This window comes from Pelodiscus sinensis, chromosome 5 (genome assembly GCF_052426305.1).
Source record: "Pelodiscus sinensis isolate ZL-2025 chromosome 5, ASM5242630v1, whole genome shotgun sequence".
Lineage (NCBI taxonomy): Eukaryota > Metazoa > Chordata > Testudines > Trionychidae > Pelodiscus > Pelodiscus sinensis.
This window is the reverse complement of record NC_143056.1, coordinates 28,015,444-28,030,613: the sequence shown is the minus strand read 5'-3', so window position 1 is coordinate 28,030,613 and position 15,170 is coordinate 28,015,444. Positions and strand designations below refer to the sequence as shown.

General features: G+C 45.7%; 1 protein-coding gene across 6 annotated transcripts in view; it reads right to left on the bottom strand.

Moving 5' to 3' along the window:
* Positions 1 to 10,856, bottom strand: part of SYNE3 (spectrin repeat containing nuclear envelope family member 3) — an 87,701-nt gene extending 76,845 nt beyond the window's left edge. For 3 of the 6 annotated variants that reach the window (XM_075926630.2, XM_075926636.2, XM_006133698.5), the window contains exon 1: positions 10,246 to 10,403. In XM_075926630.2, coding sequence (XP_075782745.2) covers positions 10,246 to 10,258 — 13 coding nt within the window. In that variant the 5' untranslated portion in view covers positions 10,259 to 10,403. Of the gene's footprint in view, positions 1 to 10,245; positions 10,404 to 10,745 lie in introns of those variants that run through there. The other 3 variants (XM_075926635.2, XM_075926633.2, XM_075926632.2) reach the window with 3 other exon arrangements.
* Positions 10,857 to 15,170: the final 4,314 nt, after the last annotated feature.

Below are 15,170 nucleotides of genomic sequence, written 5' to 3'. Positions count from 1 at the left end.
TCCCTTGGGCTGGCCAGAGCATGCTTACTTGGGGGACCATAGGGGGGTGCTTTTGCACCTTCTGCACCCACCCTGCGTACAAGCCTGAACAGCATAAGTCAGCCTCCAAACATATTCTGCCCTTTGCCTCAAATATATTCATTGGGAACTGGACTGAGGCCAACTCGTTTCACATAAGTCACTACCCAGGCATCAGATGGTAGCAGCTTTCAATCACTGATGACCCAGTCTGGATTCAAGCCAATCACTCAGAGGTGAAAGGCTCTATTGCCAATTACCACCAATCTGCTAAGCCGCCCAGGCCCCAATGGCTGCACAATATAGATATCTTTACTGCCAATATCCAAAGATTTGGTGCATATGTTACCATTATAAAATGTTGATTAGTTATGCAAAATTAGTTTTAATTTAATACACTCTTCTCATATAATTGTTTCATTATTATATCAAAAAAAAAACCCAAACCCAAAAACCCTGGCGTCCGATACCTTAAATCGGACATCAGTGATCCACCTGACATGGGCTACAAATGAAAAGTTATCCAAGCTCTTCAGTTACAAACTAATTTTCTTTTTGCTGATGTCATTCCAGCTCACACACTAGCTTATTTACTTACTTACAGGCTTTTCCACATGCTCATCACCATATGTCAGTGCTCCACATTTGTGAATGGAACTTGACTTACAAACACCCCTACCAGTTTAAAAAAAGATGTGCATCCCCATTCTCAAGAGAATCACAAAGGAAATCAAGGCCATGGTTTCCAAAAGTGACTAATGATTTAGGATATCAAACTCGAAACAAAGTGCTAGTCTCTGGTAGAGATTGAAATATGGACACAGCTCTTCTTGATCCCAATCCAAGACCATAAACACATGGCCATCCTTCCTCCTTTAATAACAGCCCATCTATAAATTATTTCAAGGTTGCTTCACTTCACAATTGGAGTCAACAATATACTCCTTAGAGACAAGGCAGGTAAGGACATTGGAGCAATAAAAGATATTACATCCCCCAACTTGTCTCTCTCATATCCTTGGATCAACACAGCTACAAGACTGCAAACAATATATTGTTCAGGCAAAACTTGCAAAGACTTCAATGAGAATTTTATCTAAAACAAGCAAGTGTAGGTTCAAGTCAATATTTATTAGATAAATAAAAGGATTTTCAAGAAAACTCTTGTTCTGTCAGATTCAGCATTGTCAGGAGTCTCCTGCCATTGACAACCATGAAGCAGGACATTCAAGGAAACCACAAGACATCATTATACCAAAGTAATCAATGGGAAGGAATGGGGTAAGTGCCAGGAGCACAGGACTGGTAGCTGGGACTCTGCACCAGCAGTTCTATTCTTGACTCAGCCACTCAATCACTGTGGCATTTGGGCAAGTTACCTGGTTGCCATGTGCCTTTGTTTCCTCAACTCTATTTAATTGTATTTACCTACAATCCAAGAGTGTTTGAAATATTCATGGGTCTGATTCTCCTTCCATTAAAAACAGTGGATTTTTTTATTATTGACTTTGATGGGAGCAGTTTATGGCTCGATATCTCAATTGTTTTTGGTATCCTCAGTTGACAGCGTTTATAAGCAAAAAATAAATAGTTCCTATATAACCTTAAAAGATATGAACAATCACTTACTGGACATTGCTACCAATAACATGACCACATTTCAGAACATTCTGAAGAGTAAGCAGCTTACTGAATACTGAAAGTTATAACTGTTACATCAACTTGTAATAAATACATACATACAAATAAACAAACCAGGAAAAACACAGAACCACCCCCACTTACATGTGAATTCTGCATGAATGATGGCCTACCTGGTCTCCTTATTTTCTGTCTCCCTTTCTTCCCACTTTCCCCATTATGTTATTTGTGCAGTTTGAATAAGCCCCAGTTTTAGAGCACCTGATTCAAAACTCAGTGAAATCAAAGGAGTCTAATGGAGAGCAATGAATTTTGTATCAAGCCCCTGGATTCCTATTAGCTATAAAGCAGGATGGACACTAAAGGAGTTATGGTATATAAATGAAACATCAAACACACAAGGCATTCAAAGGTCCAACAATAAACAATGTAAAGAGCACCAGACGGGGTTGTGCCTTTTGGAGAAATCAGCACCTTTTTTCTTACAGTGCAATTAAGATGCATATATGCCCAAATTTATTTCAACACATCAAGCTCAGGCCATTAAGAATTGTTTAATAAGTGAAGGCACAGAGAAAAAAAAAATCACAGCATGGCATGACCTTGTCTTACAAACAGTCTCAGTTTCTCTGTTTACATTATCCAGACTGGATGAGCTATTACGTGAAGCAAGGCTCTTAATACAGCAGAAGCTGAAAGTTCCACAACTGACATTCCCATGAATCATTTCATTGTAATAATGCTACCATCATGCTGGGAGTAACTCAATTTAATCTGTCCTTGTGACAAGAGTACTAGCTGTCAGTGAACAGCACGGGCACACAACCCAAAGAGCAATGGTTAGCCCCACCTTGCTAAATCCATGAGTCAAACACAGCCAAGCACAATGACTCACAAGTATTGTGTATTTACTGTTTGCATTGGCTTTGTACAGCTGACAGCTAGCATCTTACAGTGTCCCAAACTTGATGCTTTATTTAAAATCCAAGCTCCTATGGACAAATGATTATGTGAGAGTCTTCTCTTTAATTTTAATATAAGAGTACATCTCTAACCCATTTGGTTACAGAGAAGAGATTGCACCCCAAAGACAAACCCCTGAAGGGAAATAAAAAGATTTTGTTTATAATAATCACAGCTTTTATGCCAATTTCATTATTGGATTTTGAACATCTAGGGTTGATAATGCTACATCTTGTTTGGACTGTATCTAAATACATATCAGACATAGACCTGAAGCACAAAATTCAGTTCCAGATCCAAGCTTACCCCAAGTTCAGGGGTGTCAGGCTCTTGGATTTGGGCCTATGGCTAGTCAATACTGGACTGAGTTTTAAAGGCGCCCCAACCAAACCTCCCATTTTGCTTCACCTATGTTATTCCTTTTATTGGACCAATTTGTGCTGGCAAGAGATGCTATGTCTACACTGCAAAATTAAGTTGACTGAACTTACATTGACATACAGAAGCCACAGCAATTACACAGTTTGTGCATGTCTACCCTTTGCTCCTTGTGTCAGCCATACACATCCTCACCAGGAGCACTTGCACTGATTTATTGTCAGTGTGGGGCATTGTGCGATGGCTTCTAAAACACAGTAACAGTCAAAACAAACAATGTCCCACACAGGTGAGGGTGCACACAGCCAACCCAACAAACAAAGTCTAGACACACACTGTGTTGCCCTAACTACATCATTATTGACTATGTCTCTTGTGAAAGTGGAATTATTATGTTGGCATATAAGGCAGTTACATTAGTGGGAACAATATTTTTTATAGTATACACTTTCATAGTTGAGCCAATGTAAGCTGCCTTGCCTTGATCCAACTCTATAGTGTAGTCCAGACAAACTTTTGAGCTTACAAAGATCTTTTCTCCAGGGAAACTTAATGAGTATCACAGCTAAATGCAATGTGGAACAGACTGTTTAGCATAAGCAGTTAACATATATTTCAACTAGGGATGTAAGCAACTAGTCAAGTAGTGACTCAACTAGTCACTTCCCACCCCTTGCTGCTTCTATCAGAGAGAGGAAGCAAGTGGGGAGAACAGGAGCTTGTGCTGGGGGGGAGAAAGGGCAGCTTAAAAGCCCTCAGGCCGGCTTCCCTACCTGCCAGCAAGAAGATGATTGGCTGATTCCCAGCTTGCACCTGGTCTCCCTGCTACACTTCTGCCTTGTAAATATATTAAGAGCGTGGTGGCTCTTAATACATTTGCAAGGCAGAGCTGCCATGGGGTGAGCTCCCAAGGCTGGGAGCTAATCCTGCTGCAGCTCTACAGTTTCCCCCTTATCAACTAATCAAGTAGTCAATGGAAATTCCATCATCTACTCAACTAGCTGATTAAACACAATTTAACATCCCTAATTTCAATGGATCAAAAGTTGGTCCAATAAAAGATAATACCTCCTCCATGCTGTCTCTCTAATGTCTTGGGTCCAACACAGCTACAACACTATATATAAACATTGTATGCCAACAGTTTAATGGAACCCACAATTAATTGTAGGCAGAAATAATTTAGATTGGGGTGGGCAAGATACAGCCTGTAGTCCAGATCTGGCCTACTAGGCCTTTTAATTTGGTCCATGGCCTGCTCCTGCAGCACAGAACAGCTCCATGCTGCTCTAAGTGGCAGACTGCTCAATAAGGCTTTCTGTGCCAGGTGCAAGTAATGAGGCTTTGCACACTACCCCTGCCTCCAGCACAATCTCTCAGCTTCTATTGGCCAGTTTCCCTTCTGCGCCCCCCCCCCCCCCCAACCACACACACAGAGCGTACTATATGGAGTGGTCTGGGTCTGCTGGTAGGTAGGGAAGCCTGGCTGAGGATTCTGCTGGCTGGGAGCTGCTTAGGTAAGTGCCTCCTGGCAAAAGGCTGCCTCTGGCACCTCACTTGCTTCAGCATCCCAACTTCCTCTCACACCCTGCACCACCTTCTCATCCCTCCTCCAGAACAGACTCCTCTACTGCATCCCAGATCATGCACCACTTCCTTAGAAAAGTTTAGCCCTTGACATCTTAGCAAAATCTTGGAGTGTGGGGGGGCCCCCCCATCAAAAATTATTGCACACACCTGATTTAGATGTTACAGGAGCTGATCTGCATTCACAAAAGGAGGCTGGTCATGAACATCTAGTTACTATCAAGTCAAACAGAAACACAACTATATCAGGCTTGAGAAAGTAACAGAAGCCATAGGAAGTCAAGTGCTGCAGCAGCCCGCTCCACTCTACCATCTCCTAACTGGGTCACTCCGCTTCACTATGGTGGTGGGAAGCAGAGCAACCCAGTCCCAGAGCGCTCTGTTCCCTTGGTTGAGTGCTGGGGGACCCAACCCCTGCTGCTGCTCCATGCCAGGCCACCCAATAATCCACAGGGTCATGTCAGTTGGGGGAGGGGGCATTGGAGAAGGGCTGCAATGGGGGTAGGATATATATTTTCATAGAAGGACTATCAACTTTGACACAGTCTGCTTCATCGCTGTTCATGTGACTCACTCAAAGTTAGGCTTTCTGTAGAAATAAAGTTGCTACAGACTGTAAGTGGTTACATTTTCCCTCAAGACCCACTTGGCTCACATCCCTGGCAACAAGAGATTCTGCTTTTGTACACTTCCACTACCCACAGTTTTGAGACGCTTTCAAAAAACACTGAAAAACAACTGATGCCTTTTATTATTTGTACATTCCTTAACAACAAGTCACCATGTACAAAGTTTTTCAAAGAGTTTGCAACAGACAAGGAGCTAGAAATAATGTTGAAAGAATTAACAGCAAATGAATCTCACTAAAAGTGGTTCTTGTATTTTTTCTCCACTATTTACTTGGCATCATAAAAGGATTTACAGGCAAAAAAGAAGAGAGTCAGCTCCTGCCTTAAAAGAAAATCCTGCAACCCCTTACTTATTTGAAAGTCTTGACACACACAAATAGTACCAGAGGATTCCAGTGGGATTACTCATGTGACTAAGGGCTACTTGCATGAGTAAAATGTTGCTTAAAGAAGCCCTAATGCAGACAGAAATCTGCACAAGGAACTCCTATCGGAAAAAGCACAGGTGAATGGCCATCAGAGCTTTCTTGCACAAGAGCATCCACGGTAGTGTGGATGCTCTCTTGTGCAAAAGCACATCTCTTGCTCAAAAGCACATGGCAGTGTGGATGCGCTCTTGCGCAAGAACTTTTCGCGAAAGATCTTTTCTTGCGCAAGAAGCCTGCAGTGTAGACTTAGCCCCCGAGATGCAGGAATGGAAGACAGGTTTACCAGGAGTTCTCAGTCTGTGGGTCGGGTCTCCAAAGTGGGTCATGACACTGTCTTAATGGGATTACTAGGTCTAGTGATGGGCTTGTTGACAGCCTCCCCCTGATTGTCCGGGGCCAAAGTCAAAGCTCAAGTCACACCTCCCAGGGAGGAAGCCAAAGAGTGAGGGCTTCAGCTGAGCAGTGGGATTCAGGCTTTGCCTTCCGCCCTGGGCAGCAGGGCTCAGGTTACAAGCCCCTACCTGGAGCTGAAGCCCTTGGTCTTTGGCTTTGGTCCCCACATCCAGGGAGGTGTGTTCAGGGACTTGGATGGTCTCAGGCTTGAACTCCCCCTCCTGGGGTCATGCAATAATTTTTGTTGTTAGGAGTCACAGGTCAAAGAAGTTTGAGATCTGCTGTCCAAGAGCTTGTTGAATAGGCAGGAGGTGAAAGGTAAGAACAGAGAACATTAAGGAGATGGCTATAAGAGTGGTAGCAGTGAGGATGAAGGCCAAAGGGAAGATACTATCAATGGTATGCAAGTGGATTTAACAAGAGTTTGAATATCAGGAGACATAAGTGCCAAATTACCCTCTAGCCTATGGGTGCTCAAACCCCTTCTGCCCAGTCCCTGCCCCTACTCCACCTTCACCCAAGCCCAGCCCAGCCCCACCTCTTCTCACTCCTCCTCTGCCTTCATTCCATACCCTTCCCCCAAGTCCCCACCCCATCTCTTTCCACCCCTGCTCCATCTCTGCCCTCATTCCACTTCTTCCCTCAAGTCACTGCCCCACCTCTTCCCAGCCGCCATCCTAGGGTTGCCAGATGGTCTCCCCAAAAATACCGGACACCCAATATTTTTTGGTCGAGCCAAAACAAAAAACAAAAAAACAAAAACCACACACAGGATACGCAACTCCGCCTCCCAGCTGGGACTCCCAGGCCCCCACTCTCCCACCCCCACCAGGCTTCTGCACAATCACAGGCTCCCAGCACATGTCCAGTATTCTCTGATTTTTTTTTTACCGGACAAAGAGCGCAAATACCAGACTGTCCAGTAAAATACCAGACACCTGGCAACCCTACGCCATCCCCAAGTGCCCAACCCTACTCCTCCACTCCCACTGAAAATGTCCTGAACACTGCAAAACAGCTGTCTATGGTGGTCAGGAGGCAGAGGAGTTGGTTAGCGGGGCCACTGGTGGGTGAGAGGCACTGAAGGGAAGCAGAAGCTTGGCTGCTGGTGGGTGGTCCAACCCTGGGAGACTGCCTCAAGGCAGACAGTGCAGTTGCCAACTGAGACAGATAACAGGGGAAGGCACAAGAGGGGCACAGCAGGAAATATGAGCGGATCCATTTCTAATACATGGATTTTGTGGCCTGTTGTCCCATAGATTGGTACAACTCTACAACCCCCTGAAAAGTGTCTGTTGCTGGCATAGAATATACAGCAAAGGAGGGCATGGTGATTTAGGGTGGGCCTGTAGAGCTGAGCCCAAACAACAGGAAACACATTTGAATGGTCTCTGTGGTTCCTTTGCCCAAGTCACTCACCCAACTGACAATTTCAAACAAGCTTCCCTTCCCTGCCCCTCTGGTGATAGTAACTCCCTTTCTGGAACAATGATTGTTTATTTTTCATTTTTATTGGCCCCTGCAACTGCCAGTCTAACAGCACGGGCAGGATTCCCTGCACAGAGAATGCCAGCAGCACATGTCTGCAACGCAGGAATATGGTGTGCCAAGTTGTAATTATTATGCCTTGCTATGTGGCCTTGGATGAGTCATGATATCTAAGTAATCACACACAGGGAAATGAGCCTTTGACATTAACCCTTAAGAGCTACAAGTCAAGGCTTGTTCAAAATGTAATGGTTTAATAAAAAGCAAATTACATACTCATGTCAGAGATTTAAACTCTTAATTACAAATTGTAAAGGACCAAACTGAAGCTGTCTGTTTCCCCCTTTCTTCCCCCAGGCCAGATCTTTAATTTAAAATGAAATTTCATTTTATCAGACACAAAATGGGATGCTACCATTAAACTGCACCAGAGTTTCCAGGACACATTCCCATTTTCATTCCATTGTTGCTTCACATTTATTTACACAGTGTCCTTAATGCAATGCAGTAGCAAAGGGTGATAGCTAGGTTTAAATGCTGAAAGAGTTTTCACAGGATTATAACTTTTTACAATAGTAGAAAGAGATGGCAGTTCATCCAGGCACCTACAAAAGTGCCATGGGACCTTTGATGTCTATGTAGTTATTTATATTGCACTTCCCATCACAAATGTCAGAATACCTTTTAAATTATACCTCTCTCTTACATACCACTTTTCAATGGTAGATCTCATAGTGTTTTACAAAGGAGGTCACATTCATTATCCCCATTTTACAGATGAAGCACAGAGAGGTAAGGTGACTTGCCCAAGGTCCCCAAGCAAACCAGTGGCAGAGCTGAGGAAAGAAACTAGGTCTCCCAGCTCTTTCCACTAAGTCACTCCACCTCTCATTGTGTTAACATTCACAATGTCTATCAGATAAAACTTTGTTTTTATGTTTGTATCCAAAAGAGTCAGATATGGTAAACTGCCTGGTGCTCAGTTTAATCCTACGAGAAAGAATTAAGGGTGATGGAATCTGGATTTGTGGTTCTAGATATGACAAACACAGAGCCTGATCCTGAAAGAGAATCACAAACCCTACTTCTGGTGCAGAATACCTAGTTCTCCATGTCAAGGGCACAATTTGTAATGGAGAAAGAAGACAGCTTCTCCCCCTCAGCCCTTACTCATACTTTTCATAGGACTATCTGCACCACTTCTTCGCCCCCATCCTGAACTTTGCAGGCTACATGATCAGATATAGTGCCCTATTTCCTGGTACAACTTTGATCCTCACAGTTTTTTTCTGAAATGACATTCCAGCTCTATGAGGTCAGAAGGGGCCTGTACATGTGGAACTGTTTGTAGGCTCGGACCCCTAAACACCTTTATGCAATACCGATTAAAGATATTTTTGTTTTGTCCTCATGTTGCAACTTCGGAACAGATTGACATTTTTAAAGGGAACTCCCTACTATCCTAGCATAGTTCTCAATTTCACTATATTGACCCTATTACATGTTTGGGAGGGGACGGGGGAGAGAGGGAGTTAAAATGAATACTAACATTAAGTATTGTAACCATAATAGCTCTCACACTACTAGCAGGGCTGCCTGGGTTAACTATAAATATATTGCTACACTATGTCCAATACCAGAAAGCCATTGCACTACTCATCTCCCTCCCCCATTCCTGGTGACTGACTGACAGCCCTGCTGAATGCAAATCCTCCGGCAACACAAGTGCACGATAAAACACTGAATGGAGCCTCAAGAATAACCTTAGCACCCACAGGATTCAAAAGCTGGGTAAACCAACCAGTTTCATAGTTCTCAACTTTTACAGACTACTGTGCCCCTTTCAGGAGCCTGTATTATGCTGTCTACACCCAAGTTTCACCTCAATTAAAAATTACTTGTTTACAAAAGCAGACATAAAATTACAAAAATGTCACAGCACACTATTACTGAGAAACTGCTGACTGTCTTATTTTTACCATATAATTATAAAATAACACAACTGGCATATAAATACTATACTTAATTTTAGTGCATGTAACAGTATAAGCAAATCAGTTTGTATGAAATTTTAATTTGTATTGACTTTGCTAGTGCTTTTTAATGTAGCCTGTTGTAAAGCTAGGCAAATATATACAGGAGTTAATGTACCACTGAGCACAGTCAGGTAGGGGAACCCCTCTTATTTCTGGCTGAGAACCCCTGCACCAGCTGGCTGCCGGGAAACGCTAGAGGCAGGAAGGAGTGAAAGGTGCCACCCAGACTTGGTGGCTTCTCCTCTCAAAGTGAGGGCCACCCAGTCTCGTTTCCCCAAGCCCTGCTGGAACTATTTTTATGGGAGGGCGGGGTGCTGACGGCAGAAATGATGTATCCGGATTGTTGCTACTTCAAGCCTAGGGGTGAAGAGACCCCCCCTTTCCCAGCTGGCTGCCTAAAAGTTCCTCCCGCAGAAACGTGCGTGCGCGCAGCGATGGAGAAGGGGGGCACTGCCAATCTCTCCTCCCCACTTGTCAACACGCTCGCTGGTCCCGCCTGCCGTGGCCTTGCCAAGGCTGGGACCTGGAGGGCTCGGCGGCCCCCAGGCGTTCAGCAAGAGCAGCAGAGAATGTGAAAGTGACACGCAGAGGAGCCGGGCTCTGCCCTCTTCCCCCCTCACTCCCCGCAGCGCTTGCGCCCCCCGCCCCAGCCCTGACCCCGAGAGCCCGAAAGATGCCACTTACCCAGCAGCGGCATGGGTCAAGGGACAAGCCTCCGCAGGAGGAATCCCGGGCTAGCCAGCTGCGGCAGCCGCGCCTGCAGGGTTTGAATGGCGTGTGCACAGGCCCCTCCTTCGCGGGCTCCTCCCCCGCCTCCGTCCCGTCCCCGAGCAGCCTGACACTGCCCGGCCCGGGCGCCTCCGCCGCACGCGAGGCTGGGCGGCCGGAGCTATGGCGAGCCGAGCCCTGCCCGGCGCGCGGGGACTGCACTCCGCAGGCTGCTGCTGGGCAGGGCGACCCCGGCGCGTCTCCAGCTGGGCTGCAAACATTCCTTCCCCCCCCCCCCCGGGGCGCCCGCTGCAGCCAGCCCCTCAGCGCCCCTTCGCCAGGCTTGTAACCCGGGGGCCGCGCAGACAGCGGCAGCCCGTTATGTAACCGCAGCAGGGGGCTTATGCAAGGGACCCGGAGGGGCTGGCACGGAGCGAGGGCGCTGGGGGAGCAGCCTTCAAGTCTGCCACACTCACAGCAGGGAGCCAGCTCCCGCCGCGCGGCTGCCAAGAGGCCCGCGGCACTTTTTGGCGACGAGCAGCAAAATCCGTTTGTGTGGCCCACGTGGCTCCTCCGCCTCGTCCCTGCCCATCGCCGCCGCCTCCTCACTCCCGCCGCGCTTGTGTGCTTCCCCCCAGCTCCTTTGCAAAGCAGCAGCTTATGTCATGTCACCCACACGGCGGATTATGACTTCAGCCAGGGATCAAGCAGAAGGAGATGAGTTAAGAGGGAGATTTTAGTCCAGCTCGAGTCTCCTCTGCACTAGGTAGGGCAGCACAGGGAGAAGGGGATGAGGTTTGTGTTAACTTACTTCCAACCCTCAGAAGACCCGGCGAGTAGCAGGTAGGTTGTGTGTGAAGGGTCTTGCCTTTTAAATTAGCTGTCTCAGTCCAGGAATATATTGCCCCACGGGCTGCATAAAAGCAGAGTAAATTGTAGGCAATGAAACACGCCACTTAACATCTGGCTGTTTTTTCCTAATACCTTTTTCATACACCACTACTGGGAAGTAAAGGGTGACCTTAAAAAACAACTACAGATTCATCTGTGGCTACACACATTGGGTAATGAATTCCATCACAAAAATAAGAACAGCAACATCTATTTTAACATCTATTATTATTATTATTTATTTCACAGTTGCTTGAACCAGAAATTATGCTCACAGTATGATTATGCTCACAGTAGTAGACGGTCCTTGCTGCACACAGTTTATAATCTAAATAGATAAAACAGTCAAAAGAAGAGATCATCCTCATTATGTAAATGGGAAATTGAGGCAGAGATTAAATCTCCAGTCCTGCAAAAGAGTTACATACTAAACTGAAACAGTATGCTCAGCTTCAAACATAAATTATACCTTGGACTCCACAAAGTCACAGGACTGGCTTAAAATTCATGAAACTGGCTTAATACATGTTTTAATTCTCTTCTGCACTTAAGGCTCTGCATTTTTGGGGGTTTCTCTGCAATCATGAGGACTAGAAACTTACTTTATAAAAGGGTGATATTCTCATGTACTTATATGACTTTAGGAACAGGGGCTTTATGAAAGTCACCAAACAAAATGAGATTTGTGATAAAATTATGAAAGTTGACATTGCTGCTTTCTATGCAGGAGTAATCCCATTGAGACTACTACACAGCAGTGACAGACCTGAAAATTGGTTTCAGACTTTGAATCCCAGACCAGATCCCAGAGCCATCCCTGTCCATAGGATGGTTCAGGATGGCTGTCGAAGGCCCTACGCTTTGAGGGACTCTGCAGCAGCCACTTCAACTATTCTATGGATGGGACCCTGGGAACCAGGGCATTAGAGGATTACTGGAGGTTTGGTGCAGGGCAGCGGCAAGGTCAGCTCTCTCAGCTCCCATGCTCACCATGGCAGTAGGAGCCAGAGCAACCCAGTAGCCTGTTCTGCAGTACTGTAGCCTGATTTGGCTACGACAAATCAGGAAAAAGATCTTGGAGTTATCGTGGACAGTTCTCTGAAAACTTCCACGCAGTGTGCAGCGGCGGTCAAAAGGGCAAATAGGATGTTAGGAATTATTAGGAAAGGGATAGAAAATAGGACCCAGAATATCTTACTGCCCCCGTATAAAACTATGGTATGCCCACATCTTGAATACTGTGTACAGATGTGGGCTCCTCACCTCAAAAAAGATATAAAAAGATATTTTGGCCTTGGAAAGGGTTCAGAAAAGGGCAACTAAAATGATTAGGGGTTTGGAACGGGTCCCATATGAGGAGAGGTTAAAGAGACTGGGACTTTTCAGTTTAGAAAAGAGGAGACTGAGAGGGGATATGATAGAGTTCTATAAAATCATGAGTGGTGTAGAGAGGGCCGATAAAGAAAAGTTATTTATTAGTTCCCTAAATAGAAGAACTAGAGGACACCAAATGAAATTAATGGGGAGCAGGTTTAAAACTAATAAAAGAAAGTTCTTCACACAGCGTGTAGTCAACCTGTGGAACTCCTTGCCAGAGGAGGCTGTGAAGGCTAGGACTATAATAGAGTTTAAAGAGAAGCTAGATAATTTCATGGAGGTTAGGTCCATAAAAGGCTATTAGCCAGGGGATAAAATGGTGTCCTTGGCCTCTGTCTGTCAGAGGCTGGAGAGGGATGGCAGGAGACAAATTGCTTGATCATTGTCTTCGGTCCACCATCTCTGGGGCACCTGGTGCTGGCCACTGTCGGTAGACAGGATACTGGGCTAGATGGACCTTTGGTCTGACCCAATACGGACGTTCTTATGTTCTTATGTCCCAGCCTGCTCTGCTTCATTGCTCTGGGAGATCAGTGATGTGGTGGAGCAGAGCAGGCTAACAGGTTGCACCAGCTCCCGCTGCTTCAGGGAGTATCTGCTGCAGTGAGTCAGGAGAAGTCAGGGGGGAGTAGGGCCTATCCTTGCTACCACCCCATGCCAGGCCCCCCGGTAATTCCCTGGCTTATGTCCATCAGTGATGGGGAGAGTGCAGGGCAAGGGTGGGAAGGGAGGTTTGAGCAAGAGCTGGGCTTGAGGAAGGGGGGGGGGGGGTGGGCAGCTGGAGAGAGGGAGGCAATTGCTTGAATTACTCTTGAATTACAGCCCATAAAATAGGTTACTGGTTCCACTCTTCATCTTATAATTCAATAGGAAAAACAATTCCTGTTTTTCACAAAAACAGTATCAATAAAACAATTCACTTTAAAACATGTTTATAAAACAACTAAGCTTATTTAAAATAAGAAATAAACTGAAAAACAGACTGTTGTACTGTTCACTCCCATTTTCAAGCAAGTTACAAGAAGCATTTGATCAAGGTAAAATTTTTTCCCTGGAAACAAATCTCTTGTGCTTCTGCCCATATTATATATTTATATAAAAACAAAATGCCCAAAGTGTTTTGGTTTTCCAACACGGGGGTTTGGATATGTAGTTTTTGTTAACATATCCAAATATAGGAAACCAGGCAGCAACAAACTTCCCACAGTTTAACTTGTAGCAACAAATCATTTAGTTATAACTATTTAAAACTACATTGTATCAAGCAATTACGATTCCATTTCAGGGTGTTGCTTTTATGTACCCCCACAATAACATAATTAAAACAAAAATCGAATGAATACATAGAACTGTGCATTACAATGATTCATCAGGTTTAACTGAGGGTTCACTAAAAAAAACAAAACAACAACATTGGGGCAAATCTAAACAGATGAGATGGGTTTTGGGGTTTTTTGTTTTCGTGTTAGATGTACTCTTTCCATTGCAGGGACAAATCCACTCCCTTTTCTGAAATTCATTTAAAAAGCAGAGCCAAAGTGACTTAAGTTTGCAGATGATACCAAGTTGGAAGGGGCTGCAACTGCTTTGGAGGACAGGGTCATAATTAAAAATGATCTGGACAAACGAGAAATGATTTGAGCTAAATAAGATGAAGTTTAATAAAGGACAAATGCAAAGTGCTCCACTTAGGAAGGAACAATCAGTCTCACACATACAGAATGGGAAGTGACTGTCTAGGAAGGAGTACTGCAGAAAGGGATTTAGGGATCAAAGTGGACCACAAGCTAAATATGAGTCAACAGCAAGGATGGGCAAAAGCGCCAATCAGGTGGATCTGGCCCACAGAGGTCTTGCTGGTCCCCTGCCCCCAGGCCAATTAGGGCCTGAAGGTGGGGGAGCGCCCAAAGTGCTGTGCGCTGCTCGCAGGACAGGGGCAGAGCGGAGAAGTCTTTGCAAGTCCCTCTGCCCCCAGCCTTGATTGGCCTGGGGGCAGGGGAGTATGCAAAGCCTCCTCCCGCCTTGCCAGGAGCACATGGTGCTTTGAAGTGCTGCACGCTGCTCGCAGGGCAGCGTGGGGGAGAACAGAGGAGGCTTCATGTGCTCCCCTGCCCCCAGGCCAATCAGGGCCTGGGAACAGGGGAGCTGTGTGAAGCTTCCTTCACCCTGCCCCGGCCCTGCGAGGAGCCCACAGCACTTCAAAGTACCACATGCTCCTCGCAGGGTGGGAGGCTTCCCACGCTTCCCTGCCCCCAAGCCCTGATTGCATGGGTGCCTAGTGGGAAGGGGCGGACAAAGGGGCTCCCCCAGACCCAGACCAATCATGGTCTGGGGATGGGGTAGCCCCGCTCCTTCCCATTTAGGCTCCACCCCTTCCGGGCTGGCTTGGGGCTACTTTAAAAATTTTTGAAGTGCCTCCCCGGGCAAAAATTATTGTCCACCCTTGGTCAACAGTGTGACCGTATTGCAAAACAAGCAAACATGATTCTGGGATGCATTAACAGGAGCGTCGAGAGCTAGACATGAGAAGTCATTCTTCCACCCTACTCTGCACTGATTAGACCTCAATTGGATATTGTGTCCAGTTCTGGGCACCACATTTCAAGAAAGAAGTGAGGAATTGAAGCAGCATC